Raw genomic sequence first — 20,874 nt, forward strand, 5'->3', positions numbered from 1 at the left:
AAGTACTCTGCAATACCACTTTGTACTTTATTTTTATAATGTCAAAATTACTCAATGTCATCTGCCTCTCTTACAGTGGATGCAGCTGAATCCATTAGATAACTGTTTCCCCATAATTAGACTTGAAATGTGATGCATGAAACTTACTCAGAATCACTACATACTGGAAAGGCTCAAAAATTCAACAGCTAGATTAATACAGAATGATTCATAGAAAAATTGCACATTGAGCCATATTCCGTAATACAGAAGGCCATCTTCCTTTTCCAAGATTTCATTAGATATGGAAAACTCCAATATGTGCACATTTTCTTCCAGTCTATTAATTTCTGCTTGTCACTAAGATGTTTCCTCAATTGAAAGGTTTAAAATTTAGAAAAGGTATTCTGTCTCTTTACTGACAAATTTTTGACTTCACACTTGGAACAGAAGAAAAGCCAAACATAGATAACTTATAATTGTAACTATCAAGTTAAGCCACGTTAAAATTTTTAAGTTCTTCATTTTTAAGAGTATTCTGTTGGCTGTCAGCAGAACTTTGGGGTTTACAAAGAAGCTCTTCTGGTCCTCCCTTCTCTCCTAATAGCACTGAGAATAATGCTAATATTTATCATGAACTCAACTATATGTCACTAGAGGTGACCACCCCGAAGTAAAAAAGTATATTTCAGATATCATGTTATGCTTGAAATATACAGCATATATTCAAATACATAATATACAATCAAAGGCTGCATCAAGCACCAAACTCTCTACCATGATCTAGCTGAAGATGTCCCTGCTCACTGCAGGGCAGTTGGACTAGATGTCCTTTGAAGGTCTCTTCCAACCCAAACTATTCTATGATCCTACCATTAAGACCATTATGAAGGTTAGTATCAGTGTGGGGAATGTCCCTGGCTGCTGCCTGGCAAAAACCACTGACTCCTGAGCACCTCAGCAATCCCCAATCTCTGATGAAAACAAAAAAAGGCAGCTAAACCATGGTCAGTCACTACCTCCTGTGCTGGTGATTTGTATCTCCAGGATCTAAGAAAAGGAAAGGCCTTGCTTCTCATCTCTTCATATGAAAAGAGACTATTATTTCCCCCCCCCAGTACTAGCAGTTCTCTAGTTGTTAGCTTTACTCTGTGCCAAAAGGTAAACCAGAATCAAGCCAATTTCCCAATGATTCTTCCACTGCTACTTAGTTCTTTATTACTTGGGCTTTTCCACAGTGAGTTGCCACTGTAGCCCACCACTATCACCTATCAGTGAGCTATATGATTATTTCAAACATGAATCAGCATGCATGGGTTCTTCTGTTTCCATCATCACCGTACATGCATATAGAAGAAAGATGTGCTCATTCAATTCATAAAGTAGGATCCAAGGAACAGCTGGACCAAGCAATCCCCACTTTGTGCATGGATGCCAATATGTAAGGTAAGCCTTATAAGACAAACAATGATAACATGAAGGTTCAAAGTGCTAGACTGAAACAGAAACTTAGGCAGCACTTCTTGATGAAAGTTAGTTCTTTTACTGGCTTTAAGCTGTTCCAATACATTCTAAAAGTTTGTTGCGATCACAAAAAGAAGTGGTTGAGAGTACCACCTTTTAAACAACAAAAAACACATCTTACCACTTCATTTTAATGAGGTATTTATCAGAGTTATTGTTATTCAATGGTTGGCAGCACAATATGAAGAATGTAAATGAAAATCTAAAAGCATTTGCTGTCCTTGCCTTCAGAGAACCATCCTTTACATTTTTAGCATTAAAAAAACAAATGTGGAGATCATTAGTGGGTGTTTGAGAGGAATGAAGGCAAAAAACATAGTGAACAGCACATCCAGTTTCATTAAATAATACAGCTGTGCTAACTGGCCTTTAACCAGATCAGCGTATTTGTTCTGTACAGAGGGATGTTAACAAACACATCCCATAATAAACAATCAAGGAGAAATTAAATGGCAGATTCAGAGCCAGGCATGCACATGGTTAGTTAGTTTCATATATTTCACATACCCTTACTGTTCCCCTTGTAGGGGAATCTACCCTCTCTGTTCCTTGCTAAAAATGCCATTATACAGAAAAATCACATTTTTCATTGGTTTGGGGGTTTTTTTCCTGCTGGTTATATTCATCACACAACACAGCACATATATATTTGCCGGCATAGATAATTATATTCTTGAGACAGCAGAACATTGCCACTTTCAACTTGAGAGCATGCTTCACTTTTTGCTGTGGATGGAGCCAAGTTTCCAGGATAAACCCAGAGAAGTTCTGCTACACACGTTAGTGGGAACGGTAACTAATGGCACATGGACTAGAAGGAAATTTGACATGTCACAGCAGGACATTTTTAATAGAACTGCCATTTGTACATTTGTTATTTATAACTGGATTTGGACTAGCAGCTTTTTGTTCACTTTGTGCAAATCAGTTGTTTTAATGGAAAATTACAACAGTTTTAAGTTTGGAATTTTTCTGTCAAGTGAAATGACTTAAGAATAACTGACAAGAGGCAATTTATCTTAGCTTCAGCCATCTGGAACTAAAGTGAACTAAATTAACTGAATTAAACTATTTCCTTAGGCTCTCTGAAGTCAGGGCAATGTAACTCACCCTAAAATAGGTGCTAAAGGCGTGGTTTCATAATCTTTAAAGATTATTGCCAAAACAGACTAGTCATCTCCAGCCCCAAGCCTGCCACTGCTCCTATCTTTTGTGTCAACAGTCATGCAGCTATTCAGTGAACTGCACTGGAAAACTGTGAATAGGTTAAAAATTAGCTGGCTAATGTAGAAACATTAATTTAACCACAGCTGAATTCACCTTGTGGCTGCACAAATTCCCAGCACAAGAAAAGGGCCAGACTGCTTTGGTATGGTGGCAATGCCAGCTTATGCTTGAGTAAAGCTGTAACATACCTAGAGAAAATGGGCAATACGACTCACTTTCCATTTGTCTTTCTAGTATGGACTGTTAGAAAAATCCATTTAGTGGGATTGGACTAAACGTCGTTTATGTAAAACTAAAAGAAATTACTAGTTAGGTGTACTATATGTCTGTCCAGTACATTCCCATAAAACACTTGACCCAACAAATCAACTTTTCTTAAAAACAAGGGACCAAAAGCAAAGGAAAGAGTTATCTGCATAAACAAGAGAGTAACTTTTTTGTTCATGAAATACAAGCTCCCCCTCATGGTCAGACCATAACAAGCATCATTCACCCATAAAATCAAAATCTGCAAATCTGCGGGTAAAAAACAGGATTCACGTAATCATTTTCATCAGCTTCAAACAGCATTCACAATCTAATTACCAAAATGAAAACTGAAGCCAAACAATCCATTACCTTTTCCAAATTCACTTAGTCCTTGTGCTGATTTTGGCTGGGGTAATTTTCTTCATAGTAGCTCATATGGGGCTGTGTTTTGGATTTGTGCCGGAAACAGTGCTGATAACTCAGGGATGTTTTCATTATTGCTGAGCAGTGCTTAGAGGGTGTCAAGACCTTTCTGCCTCTACCCCACCCCACCAGCAAGTAGGCTGGGGGTACACAAGGAGATGGGAGAAGACACAGCTGGGACAGCTGATCCCATATACCCACAAGGATATTCCATACCATATGATGATCACGCTCAGCATATAAAGCTGGGGGAAGAAGAAGGAAGGGGGGACATTCGGAGTGATGGCGTTTGTCTTCCCAAGTAACCATAACACATGATGTTCTGGGGATGGCTGAACACCTGCCTGACCATAGCAAGTGAGGAATGAATTCCTTGTTTTGCTTTGTTTGTGCAAGCAGCTTTGCTGTACCTATTAAACTGTCTGTATCTCAACCCATGAGTTTTCTCACTTTTCTGATTTTCTGCCCCATCCCACCAGTGGGGAGTGAGTGAGCAGCTGTGTGGGGCTCAGTTGCCAGCTGGGGTTAAGCCACAACAGTCCTTCAAATACTCTGTAGTGTAGCAAAGCACAAGAAATGAAAACTTTAAAAAAAAATAAAATCACTGTTAAGTGTATACATTGCTTTTAGCTCAGGATTTTTAAAAAGACTTGGACAAACAGTCCTCAAACTTCTGTCATAACAGTTTAGCACTATTTGTGGTAGATACTTATATAATGCTAATGTCTTTTAATGGATTGGTGGGAAATAACTAGGAAATCATAACAAACAGAAGATCCATATTAACTCTGCTTTTCCTGAACTTTTGGTTCTGGCAAACTTATTGGTGTTAACAGACATGCACTTACCATTATAATGCTGTACTACACTCAGACATTGGTATCAAACAAACTTCCACATAGGTTATGGAACTAAATGGGCTCTTACAATAATCTAATTTAACTTCATATTTTTTCTATTGCTTGTTATGAATATTTTTCCTACAACACTCATGCAGAACACAAAGTAACACATGAAGTCAAAATTCACCTTAGAGCATAGCAGAAACCAACCGTAATCTTGAAGTAGCAAAAAAGTAATTCTGTAATGAACTAAACTTAGGTCTTGCAAAAAATCAAACCAGCCGCAGAACAGTTCTCTCCTTACTGTTCCATGGACAACACCAGGCTGATTAACATCTTGCAGGCGGTACTGTATATATTTTTTCTTTCTGCCAGGTTCAGTTTTAAAGTAGCAGCCTTAGAGGGACATGTTATATCACAGGCAAGACGTACTAGGAGCCAGAATAAACTTGTGACAGATAATTTGTCAAACATATATAAGCTTACAACAGTATAGATGAAGAGCTGAACAGCAATCTTGACAAAGATCCTGGCAATAGCAGCCCAGCAGAAAAGAGTTTCCAATATTTTCTCCTGCATCTCTCTAAAATTGTCTGTTCAGGATACTATCCACAGAGCAGGAATACTAGGCGCAATTTTGAAATACAGCCTGTTTTGAATTAAGAATGAAATGTATTACAGAAAATAAACTCAACGGCACATTTCTGCTAATACGATTCTTTACATTAGAAGGTGTATTTATTGTGTTAAATACAGCCCAGAGGAAGTACTACATGTTCTTTTCTCCAAAATGCAACGCCTTCAGTGGGAGGTTTGGCCCTTGGAGGACTGTCTGATAATGTTTTGTAAAAAACACATGCAAACTAAACTATGTTGCAATGAACTCTCTAAGTGTACTCTTACATTAAAGGAATTATACCTGTGATACACTGGGGAGGGGAGAGAATGCCAATGACTGTTGTTTACCTCATCAGTTCTGAAGAGTTCACACGGATTCATTTAATATCATCTTATATTCCACACTGCACTGCCCTGAAAGGTATCTGTGTAATAAGAAATTATCTATTTTCATCAGGTTACTTACATTAAATGCTTTGCTATTTAATCTAATGAAGACATACATAGAAACTATTCAGTGTATTCATTTGCTTCCTGCTCATACCTGGCCTTTCCACTAATTTGACGTGTAACTAAGCTAACTCTTTGAAACACACTTGTATAATCTTCAGTGTTACCTAGTTACAGACCTAAAGTCTTTTCTTCTGGTGAAAGCATCAATACAAAAACTGAATTTGCTTTCATAAAGGTTATATGCTATGAAATAATATTAGCACTTCCAAGAAGGCACAAAAAGATACTCCAAAATCAGCAGCAATTCAGAAGTTAGGTTAGGTTGCGACAGTCACTAAGAAATGTTAAGACAGCATATCCTAAAGTCATACCCACTAAACATTTCCAGTCATTTTACCATTTTCTTCTGGTAATATTCGGCTTCCTACCTTGTTTCAGAACTAAAGCTGGACAAAGCAAACATCACTGTAGAAGTATAGAGACTGAAGGACAGGCCTAAAGCCAAGAAATGGTTTGCTGGGTTGGCAAAATTAAGCAATGAAATAAGACACATTTTTACTAAACAGCAGCGTTGTGAATATAATGATGTACAGCTGTAGTTCTAATACAAGCAAAGAATGCTCACCAGTGAGTGCCAGTGGTTATGCTTTACAAGGAAAACGTAGGTTTGCTTGTTTGCTAAATTTAACTGTACTACAAATTTGTCTACTAAGAAGGATTGTCAAACTGAAAAACAGGTCAAAATCTGATCTCATCTTTTCTAATTCTGATCAAAATCTGGTTCACTAGTCTCAGATGTGTAGAAAATCATGCATAACAAATTCATTTATTACCTGTAGTTAAAAGATATTTAGCTCTCCATGTCTAGCAATTAATTATTTTGGAGTTCTGAACTGTAAACTTCTCAAAATCAAGTTTCTGTCACTAACAGAAACCATTCCTCTCCTTCCACAAGAGGTACTGAATGGGAATACATTTTATTAATTATCTCACTTTATAGAACAGCATACATACAATATTCTGTCACCCTCAAAGAAATGTAAAGACAAACTCAAAGACAAAGATGAGGAAGCCTATCATCCAAAGGACTGAAGAAATACTTGGTAGATTCAATCTTGGAAATAATTATGGGATTAGTTGTCAACTGAAGCCTCTCTGGAACTCTAACGACCATTCCATCTCTACCATACTGAATATTAGAAATACACTGCTATCAAGCACTGCTTAAAATAATAATGCATTGCCCAATAACAACATAAGCAGTTTAGTAAGCTGAAAAGCTCACAGTCTTCTATTCAATCGTTCTTTAAAACCTCAGTTAAAAAATACTAAATATTTTCTAAAGGCACTTCAGAAATTAAACTAATGAATTGCTAGAGAAAGGACTGTATTAAATAAAAGACTTTTTCCATTTTTCCTCTGTGTTGGACTGCAAAGACGTAGCGTGACAGCAGCAGTCTTTGCTACTCTGCTAAATGTCCTATATGGGTTATTGCACTATTAAAAAATGGTGTGACTTCACATTCCTCAGAGCACAAAAGACAATTCATCAATACTGAAAAACTCTTTTAAAGAGTTTTTCCAAGGAATAGTTGGAATTGTCGGGATAGTTTTAAAGGACACCAATGAATTACAATCAGCACTGTTCCCTGAGAATTTTTATTTAGGCTCTGTAAACAACATACTTTAAGTATAGACTCATAGATAAAAACTCCACTCCACCTTGGTTTGGTTTAGGTACTGAGAGCTGTTTCTCAGCTGATATTATACTCCTTTTAATTTATACACTCCTACTGACTTGAACTGTATCTTTGGATGCATTTTACCCGCCCGGCAAAGGCAGTGGCTTTAGCTCCGCTGGCAAGACAGAACTGAGAGTTTTGCTCTCATAGTAGCATGTTCCTGCCACATCTTTCAGTGAGTTCCTAATTGCTACAGGAAGGCAATTAATATTGAACAAGTCACAGCCTGGTTCCACAACTGCTCAAAAAGAAAAGAAAAACCGCAGGCTAAAGCAGCCTTGAATCCAACTCCATTACTCTGGCAGACATGTCCTTTTCCTGAATACCCCCTATCCTCCAGGGGTGCAGAGAAAGTAAAGATTTTACTTTATACATATATGGAAGTATAAAAGTACATTTTATGATTACATTATTATTACATTTATTTTATATGTATAAAGTACATACACACATATACCTATACACACACACACACACACGTGTGTGTGTATATGCACTTACACATGTGGGAGTGGTAAGTTACAACTAATTCACTGAGGTTTAAGAGTGATATGTATAACATACAAACACAAACTTAAAAGACTCCCCAGATCATGGAAGATGAAAGAACATCACTGTCCCTCAGTGCTCTACTCAGAATAAACACAATGGAGAGGAGTATCTAACTTTGCAAGTCAGGTAAGATGCATCAAGGGTGCAGTTCTCAAAGTCAGTAAGCATGAATATGCAAACAGAAAGGGGTACAAATATCATCTGAGAAACAGCAGATGGTACTTGGACCAAAACAAGGTAGAACAGAATCTTTATGTCCATCTCCAAATCTGCACTGTTTTTTACATACACTAAATAAAAAGATATCATAGAACAGTACTGCCTGTAATTCATTAATATCCTTTTGAACTATGCTGGGAAGTTTGTTATGTAGCCTTTATAGATGTTAAAGGTAAATTAACGTTGACTAAATTAGCACCAACTTATCTTTGTGCTCCATTCTCATCTAGGTTGCTAAAAAGTGTTTAAAGAACTTAAACTAGATTGACAAGTTGTACCTGCTATTTCTCTAAGTATAGCTGTGTGATCATTTTCTGCCAACTTCACAAATCCAACTTCATTTTTGAAGTGATCAATTCCTTGAAAAGACAAATCCACGGTTTTTCCTTTCAGGAGATCTTCTACAAAATCCTTGCTGTCTGAAAGAGCACCAACTGCTCTGCCAAGAGGAAAGAAAGTATCTATTGGAAAGTTGAATATATTAATACTGTTTACATTGATATTAATCATTATATATAAAAAAAAATCACGAAGTTTTATTACTATGGATTTATTATCTACTCAGGTACTTTTGCACTACTTCCTGTCAACGCACTCAGTATTATTACCATTTTATAAAGGTAAACTAGTTCATACACCCAGCTGTAAAACCACAGAAATAATAAGGCAGACCTGGCAGCAGTTGTAATTCCTCAAAAGAGTTTCTCTCAGTCCTCAACATGACCACATATGACGATGATAGTGTTTCTATTACTCTGTGCACCCCATTTAAATAAGATTCTTACTCGGAAGCACTTGGGTTTCCATTCTTAAAGTAATTAACTTTTTTCACCTCCTGATAGCTCAGCTGAACACTCTAGGATTCTGCTTCATTCAAAGTTACTAGAGTGTTACTTCATATTATTATAAACAAAGGTTAGTGAAATTATATATATGTATAATGATAAATGTATAATATGTATATATGTATATATGCATATATATGTGTGCATATATATACACATGTATATATATGTATATACATGTATGTATGTATAATGATAAAATTACATCAAAATTACTACTATTAAGCTCCTTGAGAACTGTTATTAAAAGAAGTACTATCTAAACTGATGCTTACTTTCTTTAAGGGATAAGTAGCACGTACACATAATGTACACATAACTTAAGAAAGAGGAGCAGGCCTGGTAGCTCTTTAATAATTTTATTAGCCACACTAAGTGCATGTATGACTACATGAAATATTTGTTTTGACCTGCACTTGAAGTGATTCACTTGCTAAACAAAAACCATATAAACATTCTTAGTGTCTTCTAAAGTGCTCCCACATGCTCAGAGCTTTTAATTCTACTGAAAGAAACTGAATTTACTTTTCACGAACCGGATTATGACTTTCTGAACGCTAGATGGCAGTAAGAGGCTAAAAACGTTCAAGAGAGTTTATTTCACGTTTCTGTCCTAGCTGGATGAAAGCCATCACCATGATTTCTAAAGCAGGCTAAATTATATTCTCTAAGGCTGTACAATTACAAATAACCCTACACACGTTTCCATTGTGTTTAACAAGATGGACTCTTGATGAGAACGATGCATTTAATTGAAACCTAGGCCAGGATAAGAAAGGTGTTAAGGTGGATTACATGACAAAATACCTTTATTTGATGTAGTCCTCCTGTGGTTTTTTAATACAGCTTTAATCTACAGCCTAGAAGTACTTTATATCCTATATAGCCACTTTAAACAACAATGCCATTACTTGTTCCTTAGCAAAGATATTTTCCTTTGAGCATAATGTCTGCCACTTAGCCACCCTTTTTATCACCATTAAACAAGCCTGTTCCTGTGTCTTCCATACGTGCTATACTTCAAGACCCTTCAAACCCACCATCTAGTACTGATTATTACCTTTACAGGTAATCATGTGTAGATTTATTTACTGACATGAACCCGAAAATTGTTCCAAAATAAGTACAGGTATTTCAAATACTGTGTCAGACTGCAGCGGGCTTCCAAGTAGCGAATCATGCACATACCTAAAACCCATCTCTGGATTTTTTTTGCATCTGAGAACTAGTACACTGAGAGTCATGGAAAGCTCTGATCCCCAGCTGAACAAAGATTTATATTGCCATACTTCAGAATGTGCAGGAGAACTCACTGACCAGGCCAACTCTGCCTGACAAGGTCTATGAAAGGTCAATTTAAAGAGTGGAGTGTGTTTTCAGTTTAGCACTATATCACTAAAGATTTAGTTCTTCTTTTTCTTTAACAGATAATCTTGTATACACTAAAATATTTAGAAGAATAGCTGTCATCTCACTCTAGCATATTTTGTATTTTTGTATTCTATCAATCACTTTATAACATCTAACAATTGCTTTTGAAGAATAATGTACAAGGACAAACATTTCCACTGAAGTCAACAGCAATAAACACAGCAGTGCTATTTTCTTGTTTCATACCAAATAGTATTTACGATGCCAAATAGTAGTTACGCTCAGTGCAAGTAACCCTCAGGGATAACAAAAAAGTTTACAAGCATTTTGCTCCGAAGTGGGAAAGGGAATAAAAAAACCGCCTTAGGCAGAATATTCTAAGTGAATGCAAACTAGGATTATAGAAGCAGTGCCTGGTCTTTCTGTATTGCTGTAATGTAAATATTATAGCATTTAAGTGGTTTCTTTTTAGAAATTTCTGAATTGTTAATTTTGATTACGTGTTAGAAAAAGCAACCTTGCAAAAAAAGCCAAACTGAAACCTTCCAGCTCTCACATTTATAATGAAAAAGTTAGATTCACAGAGTCTTTGACATATAACAAGGAAGAAGAACTTGACACTGTGGCCTGGTAACGAAGGCATTTACTTCAAAGGCAGGTATCCTGATTTCTAGTACCTGATCCCATGACTATGCATACAGTTAGCACGGACTAGAACTTCTTTGCTTGAAGGGAGTGCTTGCTTGCTTTATGGTTTTTAAAATCTCCCATTCTTGATTTCATATAGTCCTACAAAGAGACATGTGAAGTGTATTCCTGAAAGCTAGACCACAGCCAGTCAGTCAGGAAACTCGCATGGGTATTGCAGGTTTGGATTCCCTTAGAAAGAGTAGCCTGGAATACAGATCTTCCATTTTCAGGGTGAAAGCTCTATGTGCTAAAATACCATACAAAGGGCTTTGTGCTGAATTGAATGTTATGTTTAGCACATTCTTATCACGCATTTTGACTTCAAATAGCGCTCAACACATTTCATTGCTGTATAGACAGAGGTGCTATTGTGCAAACACAGTAGAAAAACTGTAGATATCTAAGCAACTTAATGGATCCAAACCTAAGGATCTGCAAACTCTCAGATGCCCAGTTGACTACCTGCACTTTATTTGAGGGATTACTGTCAGCCTACATTACACACAGGTCCTTTCGCCAGCCTGGATCTTGGTTTCTTTCCATTAACCTGCAACCAAAAATTGGTGAAGCGAAGAAAAGAAAATTCAACTTTTTACTCTTTAATTTCTCCCAAAAGATTAAACAGAAAGCAGAACCCCATATAATAGAAAATGCAATCTAGAATACCTGAAGATATCTGAGCTAGATGCATATAGGAGGCATCTGGCCAGGGAAGAGGGCGAACCTCTCGGGAAGCTGCTGCTGACTAGAGGACAACTCCTGGGTGCCTCGACTGTGGAGTTTTGCTGGGAGAGGCAGAGAAGGACTCCATAAGTAAGTGTTTGGGTGGCAGTCAGACAATGAAAGCTGAGAAGGAGTTCCAGGAGTAGCAGAATATACTGAGGAGGCAGATTTGCCTTCGAGATACCCTCTCACATTCCCTTTTTAAAAAGTTCATACTTCAAACCCTTTTTTTAAAAATCTCATGCATGCAGTCAGTGGTTGTTCTCACCCATGTTCAGCTGCTACTACAGTTTGCTCATCAAGCAGGGCAGGAGGAAGCTGATGTGCCTACCCCAGGAGACAAAAGGCACATGGAGAGAAGGAGGAGTCTATCAGATATAGTATCCTTTGCTTTCCTTTATATTCTCTGTTGCTGGCTACCCGTTTCTCTCCCTTTAGATCAGACCATTGGAGACAAGGCTGCTGACAGTTTTGCATCCTCACAGAAGAGTTAAGAGTAGAAGCCTCAAGGATATAGCATTCAATGAAACGAGTGTGAAAAACAACCAGGGCACTTCATTTAGTCATTATTTTTAGGTGGGTTAAACGTTTTTAGCTAAAATACTCCTTATTAGAAGCATGCACTTGACTACCAAATGGTTCTTATGTTCAGTCTTGGATTCTTGCTTTCTTACGAACAATCTGTACTTTAACAGGCAAACCTTTGGAGGAAAAAATTATTCAACACATGCTTATTAGACACATTATTTTGTAACTGTACCATAACCAAAGCAATGTCTCACTGCACTTACTCAGTATTTGATCTAGATAATTCAGTACATGGACCACATGCCTGCTAACACTACAGAGAAAGCCAGTAAGATAGATAGATATATATCATATATATATGACAGAGGGGCTCTGAAAGAACTCATCTGGGAGAGATGAAACCATGAGGCTTCTCTTTCACAGAATTATAAGGCTATGATGAATTTTCATTCATTAGCAATTCACTACAAAACTGACACGTAAGCAATAGAGGATTCCCAGATGTTCTTATAATGCCAGTAGGCCATTTATCAGCACTTCACATAGTATTCTGTTAGTTACCAAAGTGTTTGCAGTATCAATTCTGCAATTATAACGTGAATATAGAGACATCACATATGCAAACCATTATGTACTACATCTAAATAGAAACTGTCGAGAAAGCCTGTGTGAAGTAGGACTACTAAATACACTGTTTGTTTGCATTTCAAGTCAAAATTACAGCCAGACACGCAAATTATTACTCTGAACATTCATAAATTACAGCCGTATAGATAGAAGTCTGAACATCTTTGTATCAACCATTGAACTTGTACATTAAAGTAGGCTTGTGACAAATAGTAAAAATCACCAAAGAACTGCACTTTACAAAGGAAGTAGCTGCATCTTAGACATGACAGACATCATTGTATAATAATACGTACATCTTTCCACAACTTTTCTAACCTTTTATATGATTAAAAAATCAGCTATGTCACTGAAGCAACATAAAAATTATACCTTTGATAAGGCCTAACAGCCACCTCTCTTTTAAGTGTACTTAAATTTTGAGCATAATAAATTAATTAAAGGGCATTTAAAAAAAAGAAGCAAACCTCTAACTGCATGAGGCATATAAAACCTTGGAGCTAAGGTTTATTTCATTGAAGTCTTTTGGTGACAATTACTAATTTGGCTTATAACATTTGCTAAACTATGAAAATTCCCCTGATAATCTGCTCGGTGTGCTCTGTATCAAAACACTGTTTTAAAATAATTACTTTAGGAAACATAGAGATTTGTGCATACAAGCTCAGTGCACAATAAGGGAAATGCAAGGGAAAAAAGCACACTTTGTTCAGAGCTCATGACATACCATAAATTACGAAAATTACTAACATTAAGATTAGCATTTTAAGAACAGGAATTCAATATTCAGTAACCCCAGTACTTTAAGGCCCTGTATTGCAAAAAATAACCATCAGTTACCCCTTCTATGAACCCCTTTTTACAAACCCCTCCAGCAAAAATACTTATATATACCTAATTTAACACCAAATACCTACATGCTAATTTCTTCTTTGTTGGATAGATGCATCACAAACATGGTGACATGCAATGAGCCAGAGTGAACCATTGCTTTGGAAAACCTTTGATCCTTTTGTATTACTGCATCTTGGACAGCCTGAATACTCCTAGTAATCTGGGAAGAAAGACATAGAAACAACAGTTAGCAGTTACAATTACTGTATCCCATCGTGCAAGTGAACAAGAAAACACAAAACCTGAAATCAAACATTTATGTAAAAACCATTCTAGCAGAAGAAAGTTTTATCCTCTGACAAAGCTGTGCTAATTGACCCGAGTAAACACAAAGTGGGTACAAATGGAGTGATTAATAAATCACTGGACACTCCCCATCACATCTTAATAGGAGTCTGCTTCCATAAGTATGATAAATTCCTGGAACAGATTAAGATCGTCCAGTTTTATACTGCCATTAATCTAAATAAAAAGCTTCTTCAAGGACTTTCTCTGCCTGCTTTGCTAAACTTGTGTGCTGCTGTGTGCAGACAAGTGTCTGGAAAGAGATCTTTTCAGAATCAGGCACATACAAAACAGGAATATCCAGTAAATAATTTGTAGAGCTACCTGATTTGGAATTCTGATCATACTGCCCAATAGACAGATATAACACATATATATTCTCTTCAAACATATTTTAATGAAATTCCATATAACATGTACACAGCTCAAACTTCATCAGTCTTTTTCTTTAAAATTAGTTGAATTACATTTTCTTTGTTGAAAATTATTTGTATGGTTATACCTGCTCTATAAATTGTAGACAAAATGTTAGCTGTGCTTGCCATTATAGTAGTTTTATTGTAGTGATTAAAAAAACCTACAACAAAAAAACCAAACAGACCAAAAAACTAAACAACCAAGAAAACAAAACCAAAAAACCAAAAACAACCCGAAACAAACCAACCAAAAAAAAAAACCCCAAACTAAAACAAACAAAAAAACCCACCAACACCCCCCCTACTCCCAAAAAAAAAGCCAAAACAAAACCTGAAACCAAAACCCCAAAACAACCTGCAACAATTCTTGGATATGTTCCTGGAAATTAAATCAAACCCAATGACCATCGGGCAAAATTAGTTACTTCTTAAAGCATGGTAAGCAAAGTGCTTTGGTGTAAAGGTTGAAAACCCACAAAACCCCAATGGGGCTACAACAAGGCAAAGAGATAGGCAGGCTCACACCTGTATAAACTCCATTAGGAACCCCAGCTAAAAACTTACCAACTTACCTTTGGAATAGGGTTCATTCCAAAGATGGACAGTTAGCAGTTTCAGAGACAAGCTACTGCTGAACCCAGCAGGAAGGTGTGAAATAAGCTACCTTTCTGATAAACGTAAGATTCCTATTGAAGACTGTAGGTTCTTTCTGTCTGCCTAAAGTGACAACATTCTACACAATCTACACTATTTGGAAAGAAGAAAAAAAAATTTCAAGGACATTTCTGTGAACTTCAGGAGTTTATTTTTAATATGTTTTCCCAGAAGTTATGTTGTCAAAATGTAACACAATAGCTGTAGCCCAGCTGTGTCATCACAGTGCATAACATAACTTCAGATTCATTCTCTTTTCTTCAATAAATCTAAGGTGTAATTGACAGTTGAGTGTGCGGAATTTTAATTACACGAACCAGGACTCTTCCAAGCTCTCTGTATAACTAGTTATGACCCACTGCATAAATGAAAACTTTAAATTGCTATTTAACCTGCTACTTACGTTACCTTACGGAGTTTTATGATACATTTCAACTGCTATCATCCTGTTTCTTTTAACTTGAGATTTCCTAACTCGACTAAAAGAAATGTCTGAAGGCAGATCATACTCAACAATTTCCCCCTCAGATTATTTTAAAATGTGCTCCAAAATAAGGCCTCAAATACTGATTTCAAGGTCCCTCTCTCATTACTTGGCGTATGTTATTCTAAAGAGTAATAAAACAACTTAGTTTTGCTTATTGCAAGAATGCTACTAGTAAGTGAATATATAGACTGTAAGCTTTAAAGATTTAACAGATTAATTATAATTATGAGCAAGACTGGAGGACGCTGAAAGGCAAGTGGCAGCACATCAGATGTAACATAACTTTAAAAAGAATTACAAGAAAAAGATACAATGATAATCATCCATTTAACTATTTTTGCACAAGTAATAATGCAAAGTTCAAGATAAATTCAAAATTAATGGTACACCACATTTTGTGTCTGAAGATTCACCATATAATTAAAATGAAACAAAAGGGAAAAAAAAAGGAAACTGTTTAATTTCCAAGAGGAAGAGTTCATTAAATGGTCCAGAAACATCCCTTATTACAAAATGGTTCTCTGTGTAAAGCTTGTAACGCTACATAAAATATGAAGGAAGAGTGCTAATGCCTGAAACGCTTCAGTGGAATAAAATCAGATGCTCAAAAAAAAAGAAAGGTCTCTCATTACTAACTGAAATACTACCAGTAATTACCAGATTCCCTTTGGCTATCAAGAAACCAGGTGTCTTAAGTCTAAATTTTGGCTAACGTTGCCTATACAAATTCCAACATGTATTTTCTGTTTCAGAGCAACGCTACATTTAAGGAGGCAAGTATAAACAAAACTTTCTAGCAAAGTCCCGGGATTCTCAAACGCTCTGAGATTTAGTATAGTTGCTCCTTTACCTCTGTAAATTATATAAGGCTAAATACATGACATATAAAAAAGCATGCATAGTTAAGAGTTTTCCACTCAACCAGCCATTCAACCAGCCATAGTAACAACTGTGAGCAGGAAATCTCAATTATCAGATCATACAACCCCTACCTTATTCTTGCACTTGTTAAATCATGGAACAGACAGGAAGAAAAGGTATTTCAGACTAAGATGGCACAAGAGATCTCCCACAACATTCGTGTCGGGCCATCCTGGATCTTATGAAAGCCCCTACAATCTCTTCTTCACATCGTATGTTTTGAAGATTCAAAGACTGCACTGTAATTTTCAAACCTACGTTGGTTTATTTTCATTTTGGATTTTTCAATCTTTGACTTTGCCAGAGAACAGATAGTACAGCTGTAGGATGAGTTAAAATTCACTTGAGATAGCTCCTGGTATTAAAAAACAAACCTAAATTTCGAAATGGTGGTAAACTGATTGGTTTAACATAATGTACCTATTTTCCTTGTTTGCAGACACAAAAGGTATGGAAGCTGTATCAGAGACATCCCGCAGCATGCAAGAAATCATTCTCATTTACTGTCCAAATGAGACAACGCCTGCTAACTACAATAAAACACATTTTCTTAAAGAGCTCTCTGCACGTCTTGAATGCATTTGAACAGTATCTCACTAAAACAATGGATTGCTTGAATTTCAAATAAGATAGAAAATGTTAAAACTACAAACTGACCAGTTGAAACAGCAAGAGAACCAAATTCCTATCTGTAGGGAGAGCTAAAAATATTGCTAGGGATTTTCTTATTAAATTAAATAGGAATATCTCTCTTCCTTTTTCTAAGTAAAGGACAAAATAAGCAATACTGGAACAGTAGAGAGCCAGCTTCAGTCAAAATAATGTGAAATTCATAAGACTGACAAACCAAATAAAAAGATATTTTCCCCTACTCTCTTCCAGACAGGCAATTTTATTTACAAAAATCTTACATAATATAAAGCTTTTCTTTGAATAGGCTTATAATATTCCTCTCAAACTATCTGGAAAAAAATATTTTGCTCAAGATCAAATACTGTTCTTACATGCAGTTGTTGAAATAATTCTGGTTATAACAAATTAGTATAATAAAGAATTTCACCTCTGGATTAGTAATTGGAAGAGAAATGAAATAATTTGGCTGATACTGTTTTTTCTTTTTCTTCTTTCTCTCACTGTCTTCCTCAATTTCCTTCCCAGTAGTCCTCTTTCTTTTCTTTTTTATAGTTATTTCAGAGGTTGTGTGCACTGAAGAGATAAAAAAATTACTTTCAGCATACAGACAAATCAAAACAAAAACACAGTACCATGACAACAGGAGCTGGACTTCAGTTAACTGACTGGAGGGTGTCTTGCCAGTCATCTAATCTGCCCATGCTCTGAACTGACAGATTGAGATCCTACTCCAACCTGAATTAATATAGTCAGAAAGTGGAGCACCATACTTGAATTAACAGCCTACACTACTAATTAGAGTTTACAAGCTGTTAACACCAACATGCAGCTTCCAAACTACTGCGTTTCATATAGCCAGCTCACACTCCAGTGTAATGGACCTGCAAATTGTCTACACTTGAATATGGACATGGCTTTAGAGCAAAAGGGCCAATATTGAGTTTTAAAAATCCCATGCATGCTGCATTTTGAAATAGAAAGCACAATAATACATAGGATTACTAAAGAAAAAGGTTGTATTAGACTAGGACTGGCCAACCTGTAGTTCAAGGATCAAACCCAGCCCAGAAGAAAATTTAATCCAAGTCAGATCTATTCTCTATCTCCTTTCCCAAAGACACCTTCCAACATAGTGAAAGAAAAGCGTGTATCCTCAGTTCTTCCTTTGCACTATAAATTATTTTTCTCCTGTCCTATTTCCTCAGGCCTTTGCAGACCCTCTCCCACCACGTGGCCTGATACATACCCATAAACTGACCAGGCAGCAGACATCCACTGTCTAATTAGAGGTGTTCTTCTAGCCCCATGTTGGGAATAGACATATTGGAAGACAGCTCATAAATGCCGTGACTTGAGAAGTTCATACACAGTAATGCGACATATGAGGTGCCTCTATTCTGTGACTCATTGCTGCAGTGGATCCCCAAATGGTACATTTTTAATATACTCAAGTATTTGCAAGACTGAGTGCTAATAAGAGAGACCCTGGACTGAATCCTGTTTTTGCAGGGAGACTCTGTTCCTTGTGCACAGCCCACTATGTGCATGATGTGTCTATGCTTCCACGCTACTGTTTAATGTACTTACTAATAAATTTATCCTCAATATCTGTGTCGACAAATGGCATTTCTGCCATCAGAGAGTCTACTGAATCAGTAGGACATGGCTCTTCTGTCTCTTCTGTCTCTTTCTTATTCTCTTCAAAGATTTTCTTTTGTTGTACATTTTCCAGCCCATCTGTAATATATTTAAAATAACACACTGGGTCTTAGGTTTTGACAGCAAAGAGACATTATACACAGCCAATATACCAAGTATACATTTCTCTAATTATCAGCAAATAAATATTGACATATAACCCCCTTAAGAATGCTGCTCTTCTTCCTTGTCAACATATAAGCAAAAATACTTCACTGCTTTATGCGGAACAACAAGAACAAGGGACTTCAGTGTTCTATATTTAATAGCTTCTGGTCTTGTCTGGTTCTAAGTAAATGCAATGACATGCAAAAAAAAAAAAGATACAACTGAGCATAAAAAAAACCAAATTCTTCAGACATCATATAACATTCACTTTAGAAAACTGCAATGGCATACGAATTCCATGAAGAGAAACACTGGCAAATGAATTCCAATGTGTAAACACACAGAAAATGAGGTCTGAAGGAACAGGAATGGAATCCTACCACTCCACATATAACAAAGAGTTTCCAGCTCACGAAATCATTTAGAAATGAGATAATTATTCTATCCCTGCATCTCCCACACCATAAAACATATTACAGACAGCAATGATCTGAACTTCTCGCTCTGAAAACTGACGTTTAGTATTTAAGCTAAAGAAGGAATCAATGTAAATCAAACTTCATCTTGCATGTACAAAGATACACACGAAGTTCTATCTCAGAGTAACATCACAATGACAGAATAATCTCCACTAACAAGGTTTTAAAAATGTTTTTTTTCCCCAAGAGTACTAACTAAGCATGAGTCATTTCCTTAAGTCTGCTTCATGTTTCTGCGTCAGTAAACTCTAATATTGGCATATTAAGTTATACCTTAAAAAATGGAAGAGTAAAATCTTCTCTAGCAGCAAAAAAATGTGCACATAACCAGGCACGCAGCAATACTCTTTTGGGACAACTCCACAATGAGATTACTGTAGTGGAAGAATCCTTATGTCAGAATTGCAGTTTATCCCAGGACAGCTCATTACTACAGACAACGCATTTTCAAAGCTCCTTTTGTGACCAGTGCAGATAGTCCAAATCTGGCCCAAGGGGAAAATTTGGCAGAAAAAGTGCGTATTACATTCTTGGGGCATGCGAAGCTACACTACGTATATAAAAATCAACATTACAGACCCAGTCTGGGTTATTATCATCCTGTGGAATGTTTCTTGCATTTATCACTTTATGCTAGGGAAGCTAAGTAAAAGAAGAACCTGATTAAATCCTAATTCACTCCAGTCTACAGTAGGGAGGCATAATCACTCTGTGGCTGTGGTCTGACACCTAACTTTATCCTGGAGGCTATTAAAGAGAAACAAAGCATTTAGATTTGTTGCTTGTTCCCTCTGTTGACACTAAAGAAGTATGCACAACAAACAGATGTTAAAGCAATAATGAAATTATTATTTAACATTTAGATTAAAGCTCATACAAAACAGATTGTTGTTGGTGATCCACAAGCATACAGAAAACAATAACCCTTCCTTCAAAGAGATCTCGAAGTGAAGGACAAGACAGAAATCCACAAAACCAACAAGCAAATAGGTCAGTCTGGGGCAGAAAAGTTATCAACACCACTCAGAAATGCAGAATCAGAACCAGCTAGGAGCAAAAGGGATTCTTTTAAGGTAGCATCAGCTACAGAACTAGGACGCTATCAATCTGAGGGGCGTATATCGCAGATTAAGTGTTTTCTTTGCTCTGCCTGCTCAAAAAGCAACATACTTGTGCTACTTTGAAACATTTTGTCTGCTCACAATAGAAGACACAGAGTACAGCGATGCGCGGCTAGTAATTAAAAACGTCCCTTCTCAAATCAATTAGCTGGACTGAACAGGCACTGCTGCTAAATTCTACAGGTTGTGCCTCCAGAGAAAGAAAAAAAACCTCCATCCCTTACCTTTTCTGAAATAATTATTAAACAAATCAGAAAAAAAAAAACCCAAAACCCCCCCAAAACAAAAACAACCAAGAACTGTGCTCTAGTCACTAAAAGAACCTTAAAATATGATTTTTCAAAATTCTTGACGTAATGTTGATAATCTGAGACCTAGACTAACAAAATCAGCTTCCATAGGAACTCCTTGACCATCAAGCTTTTAGAAGATAAACTCCTTTTTCTCCACTGCATGCTTAATTATATTAATCTGAATTTCATATATGAACAGGTGTATACGTTATTCCCATATTTGTATTTGTTTAAGTGGCTGCTGATCTTCACCGGTATTTAAGTCATCTGTTC

At 36.5% G+C, this 20,874-nt stretch overlaps 1 protein-coding gene across 5 annotated transcripts in view; it reads right to left on the bottom strand.

Annotated features, from left to right (window-relative positions):
- Positions 1 to 18,694, bottom strand: part of AKAP7 (A-kinase anchoring protein 7) — an 81,321-nt gene extending 62,627 nt beyond the window's left edge. For 2 of the 5 annotated variants that reach the window (XM_030489613.1, XM_030489612.1), the window contains exons 1-4: positions 18,490 to 18,690; positions 17,330 to 17,475; positions 13,530 to 13,666; positions 8,107 to 8,267 (exon numbers count right to left, since the gene is read on the bottom strand). In XM_030489613.1, coding sequence (XP_030345473.1) covers positions 8,107 to 8,267; positions 13,530 to 13,666; positions 17,330 to 17,475; positions 18,490 to 18,538 — 493 coding nt within the window. In that variant the 5' untranslated portion in view covers positions 18,539 to 18,690. Of the gene's footprint in view, positions 1 to 8,106; positions 8,268 to 13,529; positions 13,667 to 17,329; positions 17,476 to 18,489 lie in introns of all 5 variants that reach the window. The other 3 variants (XM_030489610.1, XM_030489614.1, XM_030489611.1) reach the window with 3 other exon arrangements.
- Between the last annotated feature and the right edge of the window lie 2,180 nt (positions 18,695 to 20,874).

Source organism: Strigops habroptila, chromosome 6 (assembly GCF_004027225.2).
Source record: "Strigops habroptila isolate Jane chromosome 6, bStrHab1.2.pri, whole genome shotgun sequence".
Taxonomy (NCBI): Eukaryota; Metazoa; Chordata; class Aves; order Psittaciformes; family Psittacidae; genus Strigops; species Strigops habroptila.